This window comes from Convolutriloba macropyga, chromosome 4 (genome assembly GCF_964194025.1).
Source record: "Convolutriloba macropyga chromosome 4, txConMacr16.3, whole genome shotgun sequence".
Taxonomy (NCBI): Eukaryota; Metazoa; Xenacoelomorpha; order Acoela; family Convolutidae; genus Convolutriloba; species Convolutriloba macropyga.
The window spans coordinates 48884168-48909989 of record NC_134471.1 but is presented as its reverse complement, the minus strand read 5'-3'; the positions used below and the strand labels follow the sequence as shown (position 1 = coordinate 48909989).

Below are 25822 nucleotides of genomic sequence, written 5' to 3'. Positions count from 1 at the left end.
ATTTTCAAGCTATCGTTGATACCAGCGTTGTCCACAGTTGCAAGGAACAGACTGGACCACTCAGGCCCTCCTAGAGGGCTTCCTGAGAACTGTGGAAGTGTTAAATTCAGAAGTTTTATGAGCTGATCGACGGTCGGTTGAATTGATGCCTGTGTAGTCGGAGTGAATATGGCTGATGGGTTATACGATAACGTTTTCTTTGGTTTAACAGAAATCTATTTGGTTTGATTAGACACTGGTTTTAATGCTTCTTCTTTCAAGAAACTACTGTATTTGTTACCTGCAGTCTTAACAGACGTTATGTCTTTCATTTTTGCTAGCGTTTGCTAATGTCGTTCTTGCTGATTTTCTTTTTTAACGTCGTCGGCGCTCAGAAGAGCAAAGACGGAGTCCTCGGGGAGTACATTGTCAACCCAGTCACTAACTCTTGATGCAGACTCTTTAAAGGAAAAAGATTGTAAGCTATGTATCGAGCTACTACTTTTAAGAGACGACAGTTCATTTAATTCGATTTGCATTTGCCTAATTTTCTGCTCCCGAAGAGTTCTTTCATCAAGCTCCTGAATTTCTACTTCCGCTAATAGATCAAGTTGCCTTTTCTTCATGTCGAGTTGTCTCTTTCTTGCTGCGATCTCCATTTCTGCTCTTTCACCAGTGATTGCAGCCTCTAATGATAACCTCCTTTTATCACTACGATTTGAAGAAGGATTTGATGGTTCTTTTCCTCGGTTAGTATCTGCAAAGATACTGGTCAGCAACGTCTGATGGTCTGGTGTCTGACTTCGCATTGGAGTCTCCTTTTCATCAGAGGTTTCGCCGACTGCGGAAGTTTGTTCAACTTTAATTCCAATGGGTTGACTTTTTGATTTGACGAATCATCTTCCTTTTCTCCATCCGCTGGTTGTTGGTCTTCTGCATCGTCATTGTCAACTTCTGATGGGACTATATTTGTGTTTTCGGTACGATTGCTCCTTAAAATCGAACTTCTGTGGAAGCTAGTTTCTTCTCTGTTTTGTTCGTCTTCGAAAGAAACCGTTGAACCAGTTTGCTTTGCTTCCGATTTTTCTACCTAAACAAGCCAAAGCTTAAGGCAGAGCTCAATTTCTCTTCTTAATTCCTGGCTCGAAATCCGAGAAGGACTTTTTTGTGCAGCTTCGGTTGTTAGCAAATCTAACATTTGGTCAACTATTTCTTCATATTCTTCAAGAAGTGTTTGCATCTTTTCTATTTCTGGTTTAACTCTGCATTCACGACCTTCTGCTCGCCCGATTACATTGAGTTCAATTTTGAGCTTAGGAATTTTTGCTTTTTGGCCAGCTAATTGTTCCGAGTACTTAAAATACTGTAACAAGTTTGCAAAGTCTTCAATTGTTTTCATTTCATTTCAATAATTGAAAAAGTTGGATGCCAAACTTTTCGATTATTGTAGGCAATCTGGAATCCTTTGAGAAGCATATATTAGCTCTTTCGCTTTTGCAGTTGTCTTTCAGTGAACCTATTGTGGAATCGAGAGCTTGATAACATTTAACTAGCTTACGATGTTTAATAAAAACATTTGTCAACATCTCGTAACATCACTCTTGACGTCCACTCTGTGCTTCTGTAGCTTTGTGTTGAGTGCTCCATGCTCCTCTTTGATTGAAGAAATCTTCTGAAGAAGTTTGTCCAATCGCACTTTGTCGTCGGGATCATTTGAACGTTTTTCAATCTTCGAATAATCGATGTTCATTATTTGTAATTGTGATAAATACTCGTAACTCAAATCAAAGTAACCACAGAAAGAATATTTAAGTCAAGTCTTTTATTGGGAACCAAATAATGTTCCCGGGTCGTGGCACCAAAAATAACGGCTGATTACTAATTATGGCTGAATAATCTTTACGCCGTTCCTCATTCCAAAGTCAAACTTGATAAGTTCTCTTTTCTTTATTCAAAAATGTTGTCATTTGATTTATTCGAATAGATATTAATTTAAAACACGGTTTACAACAAAAGAGGTTTTATTAGAAGCATGAAATAGTATATAGTTGCACTCAACTTAACTGGAAAGAACATAGATTCGCTCTAAACTATAACTTTATTTGTACTTTAATCCAGCGAGTGATTATTCACATATTATGTATCACAAGAGGTATAGATAGTTCAAATGAGCAAATCATAACTATAAAAAGCCCTAACATTGAGATGAGGTGCCAAATAAACTCAAATGAACGTATTCTAACTGAACAGAAATTTCCATATAAAATTTTGGCTTGAAGGCCATATCTAAATTTGGATGGTTTTTCCCAAATAACTCGGAAATTTAAAAAGGAATCAAATTCATTTTTGAGGGGTTCTAATGTTAAAACAGGAGCAAAATTTAGAAATTAACATTTTCCAATAAAATGGGCCTCAAATCTACCAATCGGAGGAATGGTACCTTAACAAGTATATAGAAGACGTATAAAAAGAAATGAACGAATTCTGACAATTATTACTCAAAATATGATATCACGTTTTTCCTATATCTGTCTATCTGAACTGGCGCCCACATTCGGGTTGCATTGGGATATGATCTTTTTTCAAAACATTTTCGCAATTTTTGTTCTTCCTTTTTAGGTAAATTTCCGGCGTGAATGATTTCAAATTGAACTTCAATGCAAATTCGATTTGCATGAATTGAACTGAAATGAACATAATGAGAACTAGGTTTTCAAGATGAGCTCATTGTTTTTACTACCTTTTAAATTATTTTTGTTTACTTAATTTTAAATCTTGTATTTTGCCTGAATTTATTTTCTGCAGTCTCCAGACTTAGTCTCGCTAATCAATTAAATCCAATTGGCTTCTTTAATTGGTACAATTAAAACCATCTGATGGCTCTTATGACTTTGTATAAAACTATTTTTCGAAAAATACATTCAATTTTGGAACTTTGCATCTTTTTTACCTTACTTCTGTCAACTTGTAGCTATGTATCAGTAAACTAAATCCACTGTTTGCAGCAAAATTCATTTTGTATGTTGGTTTTATTTTTAGCTACCAAATGGTTTCTTAGCTACCTAATGGTTTCTCGGCTTTGGTATACCTGTTCCAGAAACGTGATATTTTTACGTTCGCGCAATTTGAGGTTCTTTTGTTTATTTGACAAATTATCACATTATTGACAACTCTAACTGGCCTGACGAAAATGCGCTGTATCTTTGATATTTTTTTATTTTGACGGTTGCCACATCGTTCTCGCAAATTTTAAAGAATTTTCAATTTTTATCAGTATTTTTCGTCCTTTTTGTAGTTGCTCAACATATTCAGACAAAAAAGATCTCAATTCCTTCCTCTAGATGTGTAAAAGAAACAATTTCATAATTTCAATTTGAAGCTCAAGTTTTGAAATTCTTTCAAATTTTATAATTTCAAAAACAAATTTTCAAGTAGGTTGAAATATTGTTTTTGAAATTATAAAATTTGAAAGAATTTCAAAAATTGAGCTTCAAATTGAAATTATGAAATTGGTTCTTTTACACATCTAGAGGAAGGAATTGAGATCTTTCGTTCTTGATTTTATCATGTTATTTAGTCTTAATTTTGACAGGTCCTATCAACTTTTTGCTGAACCCTACAACAATTTTCTATTAGTTATTTGTTTTGGTTACATGATTTATAATGTCTCATAGTTCTAACCGTTTCAATAATGTAGTTTCGTAAAATTTCTTGGGAAATTTTAAGTTCTGTCCGTGTTTATTTTCTTGTAGCCTTATGACTTACCCTCAATATTAGCAAGCCCAATTGGCTCTCTCTAAGTTGTAAGATGATCAATTTTGCTTTTTGATGCAAAGCTTATGGTTTTTATGACTTGCAAAAAAGTTGGTTTTCATTTAATAAGTTTGTTTTCAACTAATGGTTTGTTGACTTTGATACTACTCATTTTCATTCAAAATGCAATTTCTGGATATCTGCCCATTTTTGATGTTGGTTTCTTATTTCCTTAACACAATATCAATTTAATGGGGAGCTCCTTTTAGCATTGAAAAGACGGGAATGCGCACCTGATCCTATTCAATGTTCTCAGTGAAATGCTGATGCTTTTCGGCTCCCTTTTCCCGTTAAATTAATTGATGTTTTAAAAAAAAACAAACCGACAGATGTCGGAAGAATAGCTCTTGAACAACAGGCGAGGCATTTCAATTCATGGTCTTTAGTCTAGATCAATTTTTCATTATGGGTTCACAAAACTTTGACCCCACTCGGATTAGAACCACTGACCTCGCGATCCATGGCCACTCGCACTAACCACTGCACTAAAAGTCACTTAATTCTATGCTGCAACCGATTTTTTATTAGCAACTTCGGAGCACTAGAGATCACTCAAAAATGGTTAACGAAAGCGTGAAAAACTCACTTGAGAAGTCAAAGAATGTTCTACAAGAAAAGCGCAAAATTATCTAGCAAAAAATTTGCATAAAAAAGACACAAACGTTTACAATAATTGCTATTAACTTCGTTCAAGAGCAATTAATGACCGACTTTTTCGTTCTTTTGTAGTACAATATTTTCTGGATCAGAACATAACTCAATTGCATCTGCGCCCTCAATTATACTTTAAGAGGAGTAAATGAACTTTTTATTGATTTCAGTTGATACCTAATGGTTTTAATCACTTAGAAAATAATTTCGAAGATGAAAAGTAATTTTTGAACTTTGTACTTTCTTCTAAATTTGTCGAATTGCTACAGAGCTTCATTAAGGCCAGGTCCCTGAATTTTTTGTGCAGCAGAGTTTAATTTGTATTGTTCCGGGTTTTATCTAGTGCCATTTTGATCTTATTGGTTTAAAAATAGAAATCGACCTTGGGTGTAACTACTGTTAGTTATTTGAAATTCAGGTTTGTCTTCTCTCGTATTCCCGTTAATAGCGCTCATCCTCGTATTCATCGGCCATCTAATGCTCCATAAATTCATTCATTTAGTGGTTTGCTGAATAAATTGTGAATTTTTGAAAGTTTTCTATCTCTTCCCCATTGATTAGACAATTAAGTCAAAAATGTGGATGAGCCGGGTCGGAACTTCAGGTGCGAACGCATATTACTGAGCTTCCTTGTTAAAACTTCACTCATTCAAAACTATTGGCCAAGTTGGTTGTCAAAAGCGCTGTAAGATGTCGAAGTTGTTTTCGAATACTAAAAATTAGTTCAAACTTTGTTTTATTTCTCTACTTTGAGGTAAACGGGGAATACGCCATGCAGTTAAAAACCTCTCAATTTCGACAATATATTCATTTTACTTATTTGATTCCACGTACAAACAACAGAGTATAATTTGACAGTATGAGCGCACCGACAAAATTCACAAAACTTTGAAACAGCAAACCTTATCTGAAATAAAAAGACGTAAACCGACCAAAATTGGACAACTTGTCAACTAACGTCGAACGACAGGAGGGGCAATTTGATTCAGTGGCCGTACCCTAAATAAATTTTTCATTATGGGTGCAAAAAAGTCCGCCCTGGGTGGGTTTCCAACCAATGACCTCCGGAGTCCTCGACAGAACTAACCACTCACCTATCAGGCACTTGAGCTATCCTATGCAACGATCGCTTCTATTTTTGCAACGAACTTTAATTGGAGTGCGATTAATTGAAATCATACAAAAATGAAGGAGACAAGCATGGAAAGGTTACTTAAAATGTTCTAGAACAAAGCTCAGAAACGGTCGAGCGAAAAATTTGCATTAAAAAAGACACAGATGTTTACAATAATTGTTTCCAACTTCATTCGAGAGCAATTCAAAATTGACTTATTTTTCAAGAACCTAATTGTTTGTTAATATCACCTTAAACAAAACATTAATCAGGAGACAATAAACTGAAAGTCAGTGCATTGCGTCAATTCAATTGCAAACACAAAATATGTAACAGACAATAACTTCTCATTGACATATTACATTAAATTTTCTTAAGTTGACAACAAGTTTCGATTGTAGATGACTAATAACTAAAGCTCTTAGAATGATGGCTCTTAGAGAGAATATTGTTTTATGCCTTGCGCCATTTTCATTAACAAATGTTTTAGAAGAACTTGATAACATAGGCTATTGTCTAAGTGACTTTTAAGAATTCGACTGATGGTAATCACTCGATAACTTGGTCATCAGCTTTCAGTTCTTTTGTTACCTCATGCAATAATCTTAGTTTTTTCAGTATCTATGCATTGAATGTTGATCGAAGTAATGCATCAAACTACTTATTGCAGATTCATTATTTCTTTTGCATGCACTTCAATGCGTCCCATGACTCAAATTGGGAACTCATCAGCGCCTTCTGAATGATACTAAATTTGTGATTGATTCATTATTCTTGATGAAACTAGCATCCAAGAGCACGTGTCATTAGATTCCAGTACATCCTTGAACAGGTGATACCCGGAGGATACACCAGATGTGTCCTAATAACCCAAAAATTTTCCCATTTTCGACCCAACATCTTTAGTTGCCAGTCTCTCTATCAAGCATAATTTCCTTTGGCATAATGGACGTTTTTCATGAACATTTAAGTTCTTTAAAAAATACTGACTGAGTGGTCTAAAATTATATGTAAAAAAATTAATATAGCATGCTTCCAGGTTTTAATTGGTTAGTTAATCAATATAACATGTTGGAAATTTCCGAATCATCATCAGTATTACATGCTTCCAAGTTATGAGAAATTAGAAGGCCAAGAACAAATATAATTGTTATTTTTTCGAGTGAGGTGATTCCGGTTATTGTTGCATTTTGGCCATTTATTATATCAAAGATGTATAAAAATTCCAAAAATATAAAACCATACCCGGCAGATTGCCGGAAAATAGCCGCCGTTGATTCCAATAAGCATGATTGGGATTGAACGAATAGAATATATTGAAAAGAAAAAGATTTTTGTACAAAAATATTTTTTAAGTCCGATTTATTTTGATGGCATTTCGTAGTTGAACATACTTCTGTTTCTTAGAGAGAGGCTACAGGGGCTACTATCAACGCCAATAAGCATTAGAGGTGGTAACTAAGACTTATAGGAACGACGTTCAAATAGCGGGCATCTAAAATTGGGCTTTATGTGTTTATCCCGTTTCTATTTCTGACTTCAATTTTTTATACCGACTCTGTTTATTTTGAATTGCTTTGCTTAGCAACTGATGTTCAAATTCACTTTTAGCAGAATGAGAGAAGAGAAACTAGCCTAGAGAAGTCAAAAAGATTTCACGCAAAATGTCAAAAAAGCGGCAAAAAAGTTCGACGAAGTAAAAAAAAACACAGCAGGACAAGTCCTCGAATACAATCCAAGGAATTGAATGAAAAACAGGCCTAATGTACCTAACCAGCAGATCAATTGAACAATCCCAGCCCAAAAAGAGGAAACCTCGAAAGTTGAGAAACTAAAAGAACCAAACTAAACAAAAAAACAATTATTCCTAAAACTCTTGAAGCTTTTAACCTGAACGCCATTTATGACACAATGCAATATAGTCAATAACTCACGTATAAGACTTGAAAGAGACTAATTTGACACTAAAGGTAGATAATCTCGAAAAAAAATGACAAATGCTTCAAAAAGAAATGTGAAAAATGCTTCAAATGAAAAGGAAAAATTTAAAGATATTTTTCGAAAATAGGTCTGAAAAAAAGTTCAAGTTCATTTTTTCTCTGTGGAGTTCTGTCTTTTAACTCATCTGCAAAATTTAAAAAGTTTCGTTGGCCTATAAAGATAGTTAAACTCAGAAAATGAAAAAATAAATTCACATATTTGAAAACAATCAAAAAAATTTAAATTGCAAGCTTTATTTAAAAAATTACGTATATTTGAAATCTAAAAAAACAGAAAAATTTTTTGTTGCCACTAGAAACTCTGCAATAACATACTAGCAAACTCAATAGCAGCGAACCCCTGGCCACTGAGGAAAATGACTAAAATTTCAGGAAGTCAAAGAAAAAATTACAATTTGAAAATCGCTAAAATTTGTAATATTAAAATCTTGAAACACATTCCCCATTTCCACTAGAAACTATGCAGTAACCTATTATCAAAACCTAAAGGAAATGTTTTGGCTGTTCAGGTTAGAGAAACCTAAAAATTGACAACAATTTTCAAAAATTTGAAAAATTTGTCTTATGACATGGCCAAGAAAAATTTTGCAGTAAACTATTAGCAAATCCTAGACCAGATTTCTTGCCCCCTGGAGCTGGAAAACTTGAATAGTTACAATTATTGTCAGAAAATTGGAAAAAACTGCAAGTTTTACCATAAAAATTGGTAAAATTCGTGAAGTTGAAAACCATTCCATTACCACTATAAACTATAAAATAACCTATTATTGTGAATAAATTACCGTGTTTATGTTTGGTGTAGCACTACATATAGCTCTTAAAATGGCCATAAAATGTAACTACGTCTTGCAAAAGACCTTTACCAACTTTTACAAACCTCAATTTCAGACTGGTCCAACAAAAAATCCGAAAAAGACAAAAATTGCAACATTTTGGGCTCAAAAACTTCTGAAAATAACCTGTTAACCTTGAATTACGGCCTTCCCAGTAGCTTCACCACTCTAATTACTGGAAGAACTACTAAACGCGGCTAATGGCCTCTAATGAAACTTTATGCCCGCTGAGCTTTACCTGTTTATCCCGTTTTGAAAGCTCAAAGTCATGAAAAAAAGGTGTGAAAACATCTTACAAAAATAGAAAAACATAGCCGGAAGAATTCCGGAAACGACTCGAAGTGAAAATCCATTTACACGCCATCCAACTACTCGTCAAAGAAAACGAGCCTACATTAGTTTGTGATTATCTTGAAACAAAGTCATGAAACAAAAAAGTAAAAACAATAAAATCAAATCTGTTAAAATATGATAAAAAATCTGATCAAATTTTGTTATAAATTGAGATCCCGAAAAAACTATCTGCGAAAACAACTTCATCAAAACAACTAGTACTTACAAAAACCACTTATGTGAATTTTGAAAAAATACTTTAGGCAAAAATTATGAAAAAAAGCTCTTAAAAACAAAAAGAAACTTAGCTAAAAACAGAAAACGAAAACTGCAAAAAAATTATGAAAAATAGTTCCAATTTTCGCCATTTTTTTGTCATATTTCTCAACAAAAAAATGATTCTTACCCACAAAACTGTAACCAATTGTTATCATAAAATTGCTCAAGTAGAAGGGGTTTCTTCAATACCCATTTGAGCCAGTAAAACAAAATAATCGTCAAAAAACGCAAAAATTAGCCCGAAAATCAGCAAAATACATTAAAAAACTCCGAATTATCATAAAATTCATATTAATTTCCAGAAACCTTCAAACCACTACCAAAACCAGCCTAAAATTAAAAAAAAAATCATAACCAAACCTCTTAACCAAAATAAATGAAAAAAAACTGCTTTAAAATGCCGCACGTCAACAAAAAAAATTCGCTCGCTCAGAGAAAATTTTTTCACACATCAATTTCTCGCTCTCTCAAAAACAGCGGTATGAACAAAAACCACTCTCTTTTCTCTCCACTCTTAACTTTTGTTCAGCGCCAAAATCACTCCAAATTTTTTCACGCGTTTCATTTCCCGCTTCAAAAATCACTCCAATAAAATTGATTAAAAAAAAGGACTTCTCCAATACTCCTCTTCGAGTCGTAAAAAGACAGAGCACTAATACAATCCAATTCTTGGATTGTAATATGAGCGCTATAATAGCCGGCTGAGAAGATGAGGGCGGCTATTAAAAACAAATTATGATTAAACGGCACATATCTAGCTTTAGGCAGCTTTCTGGTACCCTAGCTAACGTCTGGGTTCATAGGCATTAAAAATATCTCGGGATAAATCACAATATATTGTTATACAACGGACGGATAAAAAACATGCTTGTACATTACCTTGTAATGATTTCAATGGCCTCAGCAGACGTTTCTTCCCACGTTACAGGAACAACTTGAAAGCAATTCGGATCTTTGAAATGAATTCGAAGGGCAGCTTTCAGCTCTTGGACTCTCACGTCCGATCCATCTCCTATTTGTTCACACGGATTTGACGCAGTGGGCATTTTTTGTAGTAAACTATTAGTTTGCCTATTGAATTCATCAATCAATTGCCTCAAAGAATAGTCTCTTATCGAAGGCTCGCTAGTGACAGCAGAGTTTGTGACATTCCTTGTAGCAAGATTTCCAATTCTGACATTTACTACTCTTGAGAACAAACGTGAAGAAATATTCAGCTTTGACAAGACATTGGTTTTTAGTTCTGCCGCAAGGTGAATCGTTCCGTGAAGACGTTTCTGATTGAAGTGGAACTTTATATTGTACTGGTTTTCCGATCTGCTGAGGAGGAGTTCCTGATGGCATTGAGATGATAAACTTCTGCTAATCAAGGAGGCACCAGAATCAGAAACAGTACTTATGCGGTGGGCGCTGCTTCCATTTGCGGAATACATTCCAGACCAAATTTGTCTGGGTATCCCACCCCCGACCTTCATAGTCCCCTGAAGTTGTTCCATAAGTTTTGAAAATGCCATGGTTGAATAATACGCACTTTAACCAACGAATACAATAAGGAACTGTTTCTCCTTGTTAAAAGATTGAATTGAGGGTCGTGGTAATAGACGGTTCACTATCGTCTATCATGGAAATTTTTTACACATATGACATAAGACGTTATAATTATATCGGCCAGTTCTGACTTACAATGCGAAATAAACTATTATCAATGTGGCTTATTCACACGAGGCTAACGAAAAAATTATCAAGGGGGACAGTTCTTAATTAATTTTCAATTTTTTAGTTGAGAGCGATTTTTGTGAACAATTGAAAATCGATTTTCAAACAAATCTCAACTGGCTTTAAACTGTCGTACTTCTTCAAATAAAGAAATTACTTTTAATGTTAATAAGCCTGTCTTTGTCTGCGTAAAAAACACACAGCAAGCGATGTACAAATATTCATACCAATCACACTCAGCCACGTTTTCTATACAATCAGAAACACTGTAAAATGCTTTTAAAAACTGATAGACAACACTTCTGCTAACGCTTTTTAAAAATTGGCTATTTTCGGGCTGACGCAAAATCATAAAACTATATATTGTTCAGCCGCACATCACAAGAGCGAGGACGTAAAAAAATAGTGCATAATGTCACAGAGAATAGAGAGCTTTAAACAAAGGCTAGATTGGTATATAAATGCTGTGCACATGATCCAGAGATACCATAAAACCAAACAGTAATTAACAGCAAATAAGTCAATGATTTTTCAATTGTTAATCGAAGTGGCAATTTTTATAGGCGCAAAAACCATTTTATGTACATTCAAATCCAGCTGCTCTTTTTAAAACATTGCCGATCTTTCAAATTTCAAATCAACTTATCCGTTTTAAATCATTGCTGAAATGTGCAGTCAACTCCTCCATAAAATAAAATGTTCATATAGTTATACGATGGCCTCCATATAGTTATACAAGTTTTCCGCCATTTAGCATCGATTTTCATCCATTGTTCTACCGTTTTCTGCTTGGAATCACTTCTTAAAATTTTGATATTTTTCAGATGTTTTTTTATCTAGGCATCCAAGTTTTAAACCGACTTAAAAAAATAACAATAGTTCAATTTGCTTACTAAGCTGCAAAAATTTATTGAGAAAGCAATTTCCAATTCCCCAAAATTCAATTTTTAATTCCCTCCACATTTCAACACTTTTTTTCGTAGCACACAAAGTTCTCACAACGGTATTTAACTGCATTTATTAGAAAACTAAACAAGGAGGCTTGGTAATGTGCGTAGGCACAATGTTCCGACCCGCTCAACCACATTCTTGACTTAATTGGCTACCAAATCATGAGATTTTTCGAAAACAAATACATAGTTCAATAAACAAACAATGAGATACAAAAATAGCACGCTATAGGGCCGATAAAAGTAGTTAATAATAGGACTACTGGAAAGGACAATAAAAAACTAAACAACAAACATTATTTACGACCAAAACTCGATGTCCATAATAAAAAAACGCAAACTCGCATCAGATAAAAACCTAAACAAAACAATTTAACCTATAGCCCAATAGAGAAGATATGGGACCTGTCCCCAATGCGACTTGATAACACGTCGACAAAAAAGAGCAAATAGGCGCGAAGTTTAAAAATACTTTTTCACTTTTGAAAACAATTAATTTCACAGTTATTAATGTCATTAGATTTCAACCGAAATCTTTAAAATGTTCATTCATATCTTCATAGGAAGCAATGGAGACATGTCATCATCCAATGTTTGATTCGCAAAATTTCGAAGCCAATGGGATCAACGATTATTGTTATAATTTAAAAAGAAACCAAAGATTTTTTGAAATGTACATAAAGAAAAATCTAAAACTTTATGAAATCTTGTAGTAACCAAGCCGAAAAACAAATGTTTGAAGCTATGGTCGTTGTGAAGATTAAACTATCGCTCACTAGAAACGGGTTGTGACCTGTCTTTACAGAGACTCTAACTATCGACCGAAAACTACTTAAAAAACGAAGTTCAAAAACCCGAACTTTTTTGTGAAGAAATATTTTTGAAAGTCATAAGAGACTTAGGAGTTCAACAAAAAGCGACGGATAAAGCTTCAACTCATCAGGAAGCCAATTGGGCCCGTTAATAATTAGACTAAGTCACGACCCAACAAATTAACAAAAACAAAGAAGGCGAAACTTTAAACAATTTTAAGACATGACCCTGTCCAAGGCACTATAATTATAAGATGTTACCTGCAAGAACTGTAAATCGCAATTTTCCCCTCATCATACGAGTCTCTTTTACAGAAGGACTACTTAGAGATGACAACAAGGGACCCAAAAATGAACAGAATTGAAATCTCGAAACCTTTTATGAAACTAAATGGTCGAAGCAATCAGTCAACAACATATAACCTAGCGCGAAAAAATGCTTGAATCAACAAAATCAATTGATACTTCTGATGAGTGAGATTGAGTTTTATCGTAAGATTTTTTTTAATTTTCATTTGAAAGTCATTAAAATAAACAGCTATAGACTGAAATCTTTAACTAGGTTGAATTATACGTACTGCAGAAGCAATTAGGATCCATTGTTATTGGATTTATGGCGTACAACAATGAAAACAAAGACAAACGGACAAAATAGGACAAAGATCCACAAAGTTTTAAAGACAACTGTTGCTCAGCCCAAAAAGCGTAAACTACTCAACAAAAACAATTAGCAAATCCTGATACGCCTTTTTCCAACGTTGTGCAATGTACCTGCTATGCTTTCCTTTAACTGGACCTGTCAATAATGGGATAAGTTGACAAGGAAACCAAATGAGCTCATAAAATATGCAATTATGATAAAAAACAAGAAAAAAGATAACGCGTGGTACCAGAAAAAGACACCATTAGTTGAATATAAAACCGTTACCAACATTAAGTTATTACTCAGGGGAAGTCGGGTTCCCTCTGTTTTTACTGAGAGTGCTGCGCCCGAAGTTGAGAGAAATAATATAAAATAGTGGCGAAGTTCAAAAAATCGCCAATGTTTTCTAAAAACAAATATATTTATAGTCATAGCAGACATAAAACAACTGAAAAAATGTCTAGGTTCATTTATACCTAAAAACCAACTGGATCTTTGATTGGGGACTTTAAGTCATTGGGCTACAAAAAGTATAGGAAATGAAAGCAAAACGCAAGAAGTCCATAATTTTTTTTACAAAAAACTGGTCAAAGCCATAAAAACCATGAGCTTTACTCTGAAATCATAATATAATCTCGTTGAGTCTTGTTTATTGTAAATATTATCTGTCATTAATAGAGCCCTGAATTGAAATTTTTGTCAGCAATTTACATAAGCGGAAATATTTTGAAAAGGTCGCGCCCAATTGAAATCTAAAGATTTTTAGCGTAAGGATCCATCGAGATCAGCCCAGATATTGCATAGCCACTAAAAAAACAGTTAATTGCTGAAATGGTTGCGAAGTAAATCAATTCTATACAAAATTTTTCAGTTTGTCAAAAAATAATGCATCTTGTATAATTATCGAATTTATATTTGCAAAAAATTGGCAAAATTGTAATTCCAGAAGACTCCTAAAGCTTGCGGGATTACAACTAGCTTTTTTGAGCTTAAAATAAATATGGCCGCAGTTTTAGGGTGTCTAGCAAATATAAAGGAAGTGGGCTATAAAGCCATTTTTTCGACGAAAAAAGTCTGAATTTTTGAAAAATTTAGCATAAATTCTAGCCAAAAACTTGGATCTAACAATTCAACAACCCTCTTCTATCTTTGGAGATAAAATCAATATCACTACAATTAACAATTTTAATATATTTTAGCAAAATTGAAGAAAATGTGATCAAAATTGACAAAAATTTGGTCAAAAATGTGAATAAAAACCACTGAATTACGTCTAATATTCACAAAAGTTTAAACCTCGATAACTCCATATAAAAAGCAAAAATTTAAAAATCTTTTTAATTCCATATTCTACGCTGGACGGGCTTTCTAAAGATACCACTCACAACTCTCTACGATTATTATCTCGATCGGCCAAAATTGCCTGAACAAAAAAAACCCATTTGAGTATATAGTTCCTCCCCCCTCAAGAGGGGTCGGAACAACAAGCGTTAGCATTTGTGCCTTTTTCATTTCAGAAGCCTACAAGAAAAAGATTTTCAGTTATGACAGTGCAACAGTCTTTTTAAGCTTCATAATTCTGCTCCCACATAGGGAACTTCGGACCATGTATGTCATAAATCAAGTAATAAAAAAGGAACAAATCACCATGAATTAACCTGACAATTTTCCGAGCTATGGGCTTCTGTTGATACATTGACTTAATTGTTTTTTACAGTCCACAATATAAAGCATCAAAACATTTGAAGACAAACGACGACTAAATGCATCTACAAAGATCTGTTTTTTTTAAGTTTTGATTTCAAATATTTCAAACATCGGAGCACCGTCAAACGTCATAAGATCTTGGTTAGCAGATGCTTTGTTGGCTAGCAAAGTCATAGATTGGTAAAGACAGCAGCAAAAAATGATGAAAAGTTATCTAGAAAGCATAAAACTAGCAAACCGAAAAAACCAATAAAATTTCCAGAAAAACTAAGTGTTAACCAGAAATTATCCAGCATTTAAATTTCCATTCAGGTAATGAAACTTGAGCATCTAACTGCCACAGTAAAACAACTTTTACCTACATCTGTGAAAAACTGTACATTTCTATAAAATGATAATTATTTGAAAGTCGGGTTATAAAAGTTAAAACAACCTTTATGACTTCTACAAATTTTAATTACGTAATCATTCCTCTTATAGATGTCAGATTTCATAGCTCACAAAAAAGTTAAACTTCAGCATTATACATAACAAGGAGACTCGTTAATGTGCGTTCGCACATGATGTTCCGACCCGAGCTCATCTACATTTTTGACTTAAATGTCAACCACATGAAGAGATAACAAAAATAGATATTTGAGTTTAAAAAACCTTTACAAAACCAAACTACTAATTGAATTACATAATGCCAATCCTCATTACAGCGCTCACGAGATCTGTCAACAAAAAGACTACGAGAAAAAAGCGCACAGACAGTTGCGCTTTCACAGACAGTTGCGCTTCACAGACAGTTGCGCTTTCACAGACAGTTGCGCTTTTCTATTGAACAGTTGATCTCTTCACATCTAAAATGACCTTCTAATTTCATTGTTTCTCTGCATTCATACTCTGACTTAAACATAGCTTCTCTTTGATTTATTCTCAATCTGATTTATTCTTTCTGATTTATTCTCAAATTCTACCATCGTTTGTTCTATCCATAATCAAATTTATATCCCATCAAAAATGAAACTCCCTCAAGAAGCCTTCATGAAGCTCAATCGAGAGCAAATGTATGATTTATACAAGCAAGTCTATGAAAAATTAGAACAAAAAGAAAAGTTTATAGAAGATTACATTACTTCTGTTCACCAAAACTTATCCAGCCTCGGGAGTAAAGAGGCAAGCTCTAGTAGCACCACGCAAGTATCAAAAGAGGAACAAATGGTTAGAACGTTCCCAATAATAGAAACCCCCCCCCCCCGGAGGCAAAAAATATTATTTTGGGGAGTAGCATTATCGAAAAATTGGAAACTGACAAAACTATTCCAACCGATATAACAGATCATGCATACAGGGGCTCGACGACAATAGAAAAATTGGAATTACTGAAAAAATACTCAGAGACAAAAAAGAAAACAGTAATATTGCAAGATGGTACAAACAGCTTTCTCAAATTCGAACGCAAACCCAAAGATGTATTTGAACGATACAAACAGCTGGTCAAACTATGTCGGGAAAAATTCAATCCAGACAAATTTTAACTGATGACAGTAATCTCAATGAAAAATACAAGCGCGAATATGGCAAAAAATAGGATGTATGATGAATTCAATGACTTAATCAAAACTTACTACGAAAATGATCCTGATATCAATATTTTGGATTTCAACAAATTGATTAAGAAGATCGGGGCAAAAACAGATAACATTGGTCGTGAAATTGATTTAACGGACTACGAGAACAGCGAGTACAAAAAACTGTATCACGACAATGTTCACCTAAATTATCGAATTGGGATTCCTTTTCTAAAAAACCATCTAATGCGAATTCTAATCGACACTTCCGATGGTCTGATCTCGAAAACCCGAGAGACACATCCTACTTATGCCAATACAACAAACACATTTGTCTCTAAAACTTCAAGCTATAAAAAAATGTCGTCGAGAAATCCTCTTGTAAACAGACAGTACTCTAACACCTCATATGCATTTCCATACAACAACAATGCTTTCTATAGATATTAACCTTACTAACGTGAGCTATGTTGAGGTCAGAAATGAGTAGAAAAACGTGAAACCCTCCATATGATCAACAATAAACAATATTTGTTCATTCTGGTTTCCTTGCTGCTGTTTGAGGCCTCTCTTCGTCCCTCGTCTCTGACAGCAGTGGGGCGGCCACTATGGGCATATCTGAATTGTAAAAAGTTTTTCTATTCATTAAAAATTAAATGCCTTGCTCTACGACGTAGCGCTTTGATTATGTTTAAGAAATGTTTAAGTAGTTATGTTCTATTTGGATTTTCATTTACCTGTTAAATTGTGGTGATGTTGAACATAATCCTGGGCCACCACTAACCTATGAAAATTTCCTCTCCGAAAATAAAAAACTTAAGGATCCATTATGCTTCTTTCAATTAAATTGCCGGAGTTTAGTCAATAAAAGAGAACAACTGAAAAAGATGTTAGAAGAATGCTCAAACAATACTGTATTTGCTTTTACGGAAACGTGGTTGACTAGTGAAGATGATATTAATCTATGGTGCATAGACAGCAATTACTATTCTTGCTTCAGATATGACCGAATATCTGAAAAGTCAAAGGGGGGTGGCGTAATGCTGCTAATCCCCAAAAAATTTTCAATCCAAAAACCGTAATGATTTTCCAAAAATGAGCAAAGACTTCGAAACAATTTGGTTTGAGCTCACTCTACCCTACAAAAAATTTCCTTCACTGCTTGTGAATATTGCATATAATCCTGAAAAATCTAAAACTGACATCTTTCTCGAAGAATTAGCATTGCAAATAGATTATGGAATAACAAAAAAGCAAAAAATCTTATTACTTGTCGATTTCAATATAAATTACCTTCATCCCAACGAAAGAAACAAAATAGACAAAATTCTTGTACCTTATGGCCTATCGGTGGTAAACAAAACACCTACAAGGAGAAAAAATCTGACTGATTTTGTAATCAAAGATGATGAGCTGCCTCATTCCAATGTTTTTACTTTTGAATCGCCCATTACATCAGATCACAAAGCTATTGCAATGATAACAAATGTAACTATGAATAAAAAACAGCCTCCAAGAAAACAATCTTCGACAAATCAAAATATTGTAAAAGTTTATACCTACATGACCTGAGACGAATTGATTGGGATGGTCTTTACACGGCATCTGACGCTGAAGACATGTATCGTATCCTTAAGAAAATTTTGACTGAGGTAATCCGCTTTCACGCCCCTCTACAAACGGTCTTCATACGGACTGAAAAATCCAAAATTAAACTAGAGAGCAATGATTTCATAAAGAGCATCTTTAAAAAAGCAGATTCGGAAAAGACAAAATGGAATATTATAAACGACTGAAGAAACTCTACTAAGTTCACCCAAAATATCTTCTACCTCAAAAACTGTTTTGATGATGTTATTACTGATAACTACAAAATGGCCTAATTGCTCATTTATAAATTTTCTAAATTAGGTGATTACATTGGAAGCGCTTGCAACTTTTTTCCCACCAAACGCAAACATCTAAAAACAGCTTCGATTTTAGATTCGTAACCACAAAAGAAGTGTTACTGACTCTAAAAAAACTAAACTCCTGAAAAATCCTGAAAAATCTAAAACTGACATCTTTCTCGAAGAATTAGCATTGCAAATAGATTATGGAATAACAAAAAAGCAAAAAATCTTATTACTTGTCGATTTCAATATAAATTACCTTCATCCCAACGAAAGAAACAAAATAGACACAATTCTTGTACCTTATGGCCTATCGGTGGTAAACAAAACACCTACAAGGAGAAAAAATCTGACTGATTTTGTAATCAAAGATGATGAGCTGCCTCATTCCAATGTTTTTACTTTTGAATCGCCCATTACATCAGATCACAAAGCTATTGCAATGATAACAAATGTAACTATGAATAAAAAGCAGCCTCCAAGAAAACATCGAGAAATCAAAATATTGTAAAAGTTTATACCTACAAGACCTGAGACAAATTGATTGGGGATGGTCTTTACACGGCATCTGACGCTGAAGACATGTATCGTATCTTTAAGAAAATTTTGACGGAGATAATCCGCTATCACGCCCCTCTACAAACGGTCTTCATACTGACTGAAAAATCCAAAATTAAACTAGAGAGCAATGATTTCATAAAGAGCATCTTTAAAAAAGCAGATTCGGAAGACAAAATGGAATATTATAAACGACTGAAGAAACTCTACTAAGTTCACCCTAAATATCTTCTTCCTCAAAATCTGTTTTGATGATGTTATTACTGATAACTACAAAATGGCCTAATGGCTCAATTATAAATTTTCTAAATTAGGTGATTACATTGGAAGCGCTTGCAACTTTTTTCCCACCAAACGCAGAACATCTAAAAACAGCTTCGATTTTAGATTCGTAACCACAAAAGAAGTGTTACTGACTCTAAAAAATTTAAACTCAAACAAGCCATCAGGTCCTTCAGATATCCCATCATGGGCTCTTAAAGATGGGTTTCTCTTTTTAGCTGATCCAATTAAATTGCTTTTTAACCAATTTTTAGCTGAAGAAAAATTTCCTGAAAATCTTAAAAAGGCTATTAATACTCCAATTTTTAAAAAGGGAGAAAACTCTTTGCCTGAGAACTACAGACCAATATCAATTACAAGCTCACTAGCAAAAGTTTTTGAGCGTTTGCTTCGTGAGCTTGTATTTAGCTAGCAAAAATTTTGGGCTGCTTTCCAATACTCAATTTGGTTTCCGTAACAAAGTCTCAACGATTGACGCCCTCGTTTATTGCACTGAAACTATAAAGTACCATATAAATAATAATAATTTTATCACTGAAGCTCTAGTAGATCTGTCTAAAGCTTTCGATTCGATAAATCACAAGATCCTTCTTCAAAAACTGCATGAATTAGGATTTTCCAAAAATGCCTTAAACCTAATAAAAGTTATCTATCACACAGGCTACAAAAAACCATAGTGAATCATGTGGAATCCGATTGGATTGGGTTATACCAAGGTGTCCCACAGGGAACAATTTTAGGTCCCCTTCTTTTTAACCTATACATTAATGACTTGAACAAACAAATACCTGCTAACACAGAAATAATTCAATACGCCGATGATACTATTATTCTTACATACAATACGGACCTAAAATTAGCAACATATAATCTTGAACAATCCTTAAAAAATATATCTGAATACTACGAAAAACACCGTCTAATGCTCAATCACTCAAAAACTGAATTTATTACATTCAAAAAAATCAAAACTAGAAGAAACCAAAAGAAACAATCTGTTAATTGGTAATTTCAAAATACCAAACGTCAATTGCGTAAAATACCTCGGAATATATCTTGATTGCACATTAAATTTTCAAGAAGAACTAAAACACGTTTTACGCAAAATGGCTACAGGGATAAAAAAAATAAAACGTATATCACGCCCGTTCCCTGAGCATACAAGACTACTACTTCTGAACGCCTTAGTGATAAGTCATTTACACTACTCAGGCCTTTTACTGGCCAGCTCAAAAAACAAGTGCTTTATTACTTTGAAGAAACAATTAAGCTGGGCTGTAAAGACGCGCTTCAATTGCAAAAAATACGGCAGTTCTGATCTGAAACTAAAACATCAAATTCTGCCAATAAAATTTTTGTTGGAATACAAAGTACTAAATTATTTTATGAAATTTACCAGTAACCAGCTTCCGATTTTCAAAAAACTACACTTACCAACATCAAATCTACGCTACAGCCAGCGAACCAAAAAATATTGCTTCAATCACAAAATAAACTCATCTGCACTAGAAAACTCTATCCTGAATATCGGCTCAACCCTTCATAATAAATTTCTTAACGTGAGTTTTTTTTTAAAATATAATTGAAATGGATGCAAGACCAATAGCTCTAAAGAAGCATCTGAAAATGTTTTTCTTTCTTTTATATAAGCAAAATTCGAATAATGCTTCATACGGCAAGGCATCATGGAAAAGTTTTAAGTTTTCATAGTACCACTGTCTCAATTCAAACCGTAATATATTTAGTTTATTTCATTTATACTTTGACCTACACTGCCCATTTAGTTGTTTGCTGTTAATAACATAATGGGAATTCAATGTGTTTTTTTTTCAAAATAAGCAAAACAAAAATTTCACGGCAAAAACTCAATATCCAAGTTTAAAAGCACCTAGTAACAATGTCAAAAAGCAGTCAGACAAAACCTTAATTACACAAATTTAGTTTTTCCAAACGGTACAGCAGATGTACGTTTTCCTTAATGAGAGTAGGTAAAAAATCGACAAAGAAAAAACTTCAAAAGTCTAAATAAATCTTTAGCTTATAACAAAATAACTCTAGATAAATTTAATAAAAATCATTATGAAACCAATGGGACCTGTCTTTGGTTAGACCTAGCTATTGGAACGGACTAAAGATGAGGAAAATCTCAAAAATTACTAAAAAAAATTGTGAAACAAACTATTGAAGCCATTAAAATCATTAGCTATTATCTGAATATTATGTATTTTTATTTCAGATTTTATTCATACTAAATCAGCTAAAATTATACTCAAAGAATAAATAAGTTATTTCCCGAATTTGCAAAAAGCAGAGAAAAAGAAACACAAATAGATCACTCACAAAACTTTTATGAAAACGTATATTGTCCAACAAAAAAAACATCAGTTACGACATAATATAAGTAGACACGTTAATTTTTGAACTTCGAGGAATTGGATGGGGCCTCCCTGAGAATAAGTTACAAGTTGACGCAGAGAACAACAAAAACTGAAAAGTTTGAAAACTCTTGAAAATGTTTAATATCATAAACTTTGAGAGTAGTCGCTATAAACTGACTACTTTGGATAACAGACACGTATAAGTAGACACGTTAATTTTTGAACTTCGAGGAATTGGATGGGGCCTCCCTGAGAATAAGTTACAAGTTGACGCAGAGAACAACAAAAACTGAAAAGTTTGAAAACTCTTGAAAATGTTTAATATCATAAACTTTGAGAGTAGTCGCTATAAACTGACTACTTTGGATAACATCATTCATTTAATTCTCAATTAAAAGCTTATGAGATTGGTCAGCTTTTTACGGCTATCTAAAGAATAAAAACAAAGGCAGTAGAATTTTTCTAATTTTTAATTTCAGTTAATTTTTTAACAGCAATAGGATTTTTTATTGCTACAAAATGACTTGAAAAACAACAAATATATTAAAACCACGAAGTTTTTGGGAAAACTAGTATCAAAGCCATTCATTTCAACAGCTTTCAACGGAACTAAATAAACACGCAAAGTTCAGCCTCGATGAGAAATCAATGACATCTTCTATTCATAGGTCATCAATAACTCATCGCAATAAGCCGTATGACTATGAAAAATACACTAAAAGCACAAAATTTTTGAGTAAAACTGTAGTATCAACGCCATAAAATTCAAAAGCTTTCAACGGAAGCAATTAAATAAGCTAAATTATGTCTCGTTTTGAAAGCAAGGATGTTTGTCATACATAATTCATCAATAAGACATTACAACATGTCATTGATTATGAAAAACAACATATACAGGCAAAATCCAAAAACTCACTAGAAAAGTGCGAGAAGAAATTGTCGAAGCCATTTAAACCATAATCTTTTCTCTGAAAACTTTTCCTACAATCCATTGAATGTATTCTATAAGCCAATGTGAACTATCAATATTAGGATCACGTAATAAGATTTCAAAAGAAACCAAAATTACGAAAAAAGATGTCCAAAGACTAATGAAAAAAAAATTGAAAACTCCTTCATCGAAATCGAAAAGCAATAGTTAGAAGATAAAACCGCTAACTAGACAAATTTTTGTTGAATTAGAAAAAAGGAGTTCTGTAATTACTGAGACTGACTCAGAGTTCACGCAAACAAGTTAAAGATTAATTAAAGTTCAAAAAAACTATTTTTTAAAGTCTTAACAGCCATTAATTTCAATTGCTTTCAACGGAAGTCAATAAATACGATGATTGATGCTTCAATGTGAGTGCAAGGACGTTCGTCATGCATAGGTAAACAACAGAACATCACAATAAGTCTTATGACTATGAAAACAACAACAAAAACACGCGAAAACCAAAAATTCTGTAGAAAAGTCCGAGAAGAAAGTGTTGAAGCCATTTAAACCATAAGTCTTTTCTTTGAAAACCTTATCTATGATCTATTGAGCTTCTTCTCTAAAACAATGTGAGCCGTCAATTTTAGGATAACATGGTGAGATTTCAAAATGAACCAACAATACAAAATGTCCAAAAACTAAAAAAAAATTGAAATTTTGTGGCATTGAAGTCATATAAACAATAGTTTGAAGATAAAACCTCCAACGAGATTAATTTTGGCTGCAGTAGGAAAGAAGTGGATCTTGTCATTATTGAGACTGACTTACAGTTCACGAAAATAGGTTTGTGATTGGATAATAATTAAAAAAATCCAAAATTTATTTTCAAAGTCTTAACAGCCATTAGGTGTCCAGTCAAAGCACCAGATAGGTTCACTTGATGCTAAATACGAAACCTATTGCACTTTAGTCAACGATTTTATGCCATATGATTCCAAAAAATTAGGAAAAACACGAAAATAACATCAGAATTTTAGTTAAAATTACAAAAATTGAGAGTTAAATCCAAAATAAAAATCATGAGTGATTCCTTGAAAACTAATTTTTTGTTCATTGGCTTCATTTGATTGCAAATGAGGTTTGGTATTATAGGAACATTGGTTTGAAAAGTTACTAGTCTCTAGGTGACTTGAAAAAGCGAAAAAATAAAAAAAAATTCCAAAAAAGAGCTCTTATTTTTTTGGAATTTTTTTATAGTAAACTTTTCTATGAGACCAGAACTAGTCTTTTTATCGCCTTTCGTCTACTAGGAACACAAAATTGATATATTTTGTGGCGTGAAATGTAATTTCGAATTAACATTTTTATATAAAAAAAAGTTAATTCGAACAAAAATTGCCGTAAACCAAACAAAAGTGAACCAAATGAACAAAAAAACCATTTGAGTATATAGTTCCTTCCCCCACAAGTGGGGTCGGAACAATAAATTATTGCGTTCAAAAATTTTTGCATAGATTTTTTCTAAGTTTTGTCGTGTTGTTAAAACATGGAAAATTCCAACGGTTTTTGTTAATTCAGCAACTGTAATAACAAAAACTTCTTGTCGAAAAAAAAAACTATTAAGCGATTTTGCACTGTATCCGACATTAATCACGAGGTATTCTTTACTTAGCAGAAAAAAGAAATTGTACAAAACAGAACATCGAGTAGCATGTACTTGATTTTTATTTTCAAATATAGCAATATAATGAAACTCCAGTTTTACGTTGGAGCATGTCCTGCTGAGAAGCATTGTCAAGCAGCGCAACAACAAAGCTTGGTTTCTTTGCAAACTTGAAAAGATAATACACGTCGAAACATTTTTGAAACCAATAATTAGTTTCTAATTCGATCAAGAATCTATATCTAAGAGTCAGATTGCAAGAAGAGCCTGATTACAAGAAACTGGTCTGTAGACATCCGGACTGTTATTCCCGAGGTTTAGTAAAGACGTGAAAAGGGATCTTTCCTATAATTTTGAAAATGTAGCCAAATTTTTATCTTCTTTTGATGTTTAATTCGACTTTGTCAAAGCAACATTAGCAATAAAAAAGAATCTTTTGTAAGAATCAAACCAAATCAAGCTGTTTTTTTGAGCGGTAGGTTTAAAAGACGTAAATTGTTCAGAAAATGGTAAATTCTACGGAGAAAGCTAAAAATGAGTGATAATTGGGCAAAACAAGTCAAAACTCTTTGACACATTTTTTTTAAAAGAAAACTTCATGACTTCAAATGTTTCGATGAGCACTAAAATCACAAAAAAGATCAGAATGATTATAAATAGGTATAACCTTTTTTTTGCAATAACAAAATCTTCTTAATATTTTTAATTTCTAGACGTAGACGCCGTTTGAAAGACAAGCTATAGGTTAATTTTTCCCCGTAGACAAAGTTTCTGTCGTCATAAGTGTGCGAAGAAAAAACAAACGCGTGTTTTTGCGCTACTAATGAGTTGAACATGCTTATAAGAGGTTGGACTATTGCAATTCACATAATCTATTCAAATGGTTAAAACATAACCAACAAACGTCGGATGCACTGCTTTCAAACGACTTAGGTAATTTTTCTATACATGTTAGGTACATAGAAAACTTTACCAATTCACCCTTTTTCTCGCAATGAAAAACTAACAGGGATTAAATAATGGCAAAGAACTCGTTCCACAGCAAAGAAGAACAAACAAGAACACGGGGGATCAAGCGCTGGGGTTAGCCTAATGGTGATTAAAAAGCTAATAAAGTCACTTTCGGATCAGTACCGCAAAGTGTGATAGGAAAGCCACAAGCAAGTACTCCACTTTGTGCAGGAACGCCCTTTGGGAGTGAGTCTTTTATAAAAAGAGATTTTTCACTAAAAGTTGCTTAAGACTTAAAATCCTGACTTTCAATTACCTTTTTCTTTTAATTTTCGCTCTTCAAAAGTTTTAAATCCCCTTCTTTCTTAGCTTTATCTTTGTCAGTAGTTCTTTTAAGTTGCCCTCTCCTTTAACTCAGAGCCTCATTGAGGCTCATTCTCAATATGAGTCAAATTGACAGACTTTTATCAGAGGCTAGAAGGAAAGCAGAAGAATCAACGCAAGATGAAAGCGATTTTACTGAAGTAAGGAATAAAAGAAAACGTTTCAGTAAAGTGCCAACTGCAACCAACAACGTAAGGCCGATGATTGTTTCGATTGATCCAAGGCCATCACAAATTCAGTTTGCAAAAGCAATCAGGTCGAAGTTTCCAGCCGTCAAGATTAAACAGAAAAGAGAACTGAGGAACAATACCGACTTCTTTATTCAGCCAGAGGACCTCGCTTCAAGAGAATGCTTGATGCTGTCACTAAACCTAAATCAGGCCTTTCCAAATGCCAAAGTGAATGCAAGGAA

At 33.5% G+C, this 25822-nt stretch overlaps 1 protein-coding gene across 2 annotated transcripts in view; it reads right to left on the bottom strand.

Annotated features, from left to right (window-relative positions):
- LOC142337718 (uncharacterized) overlaps positions 1-10848 on the bottom strand; it is a 29972-nt gene extending 19124 nt beyond the window's left edge. For both annotated transcript variants that reach the window (XM_075387176.1, XM_075387177.1), the window contains exon 1: positions 9882-10848. In XM_075387176.1, coding sequence (XP_075243291.1) covers positions 9882-10516 — 635 coding nt within the window. In that variant the 5' untranslated portion in view covers positions 10517-10848. The remainder of the gene's footprint in view (positions 1-9881) is intronic.
- Positions 10849-25822: the final 14974 nt, after the last annotated feature.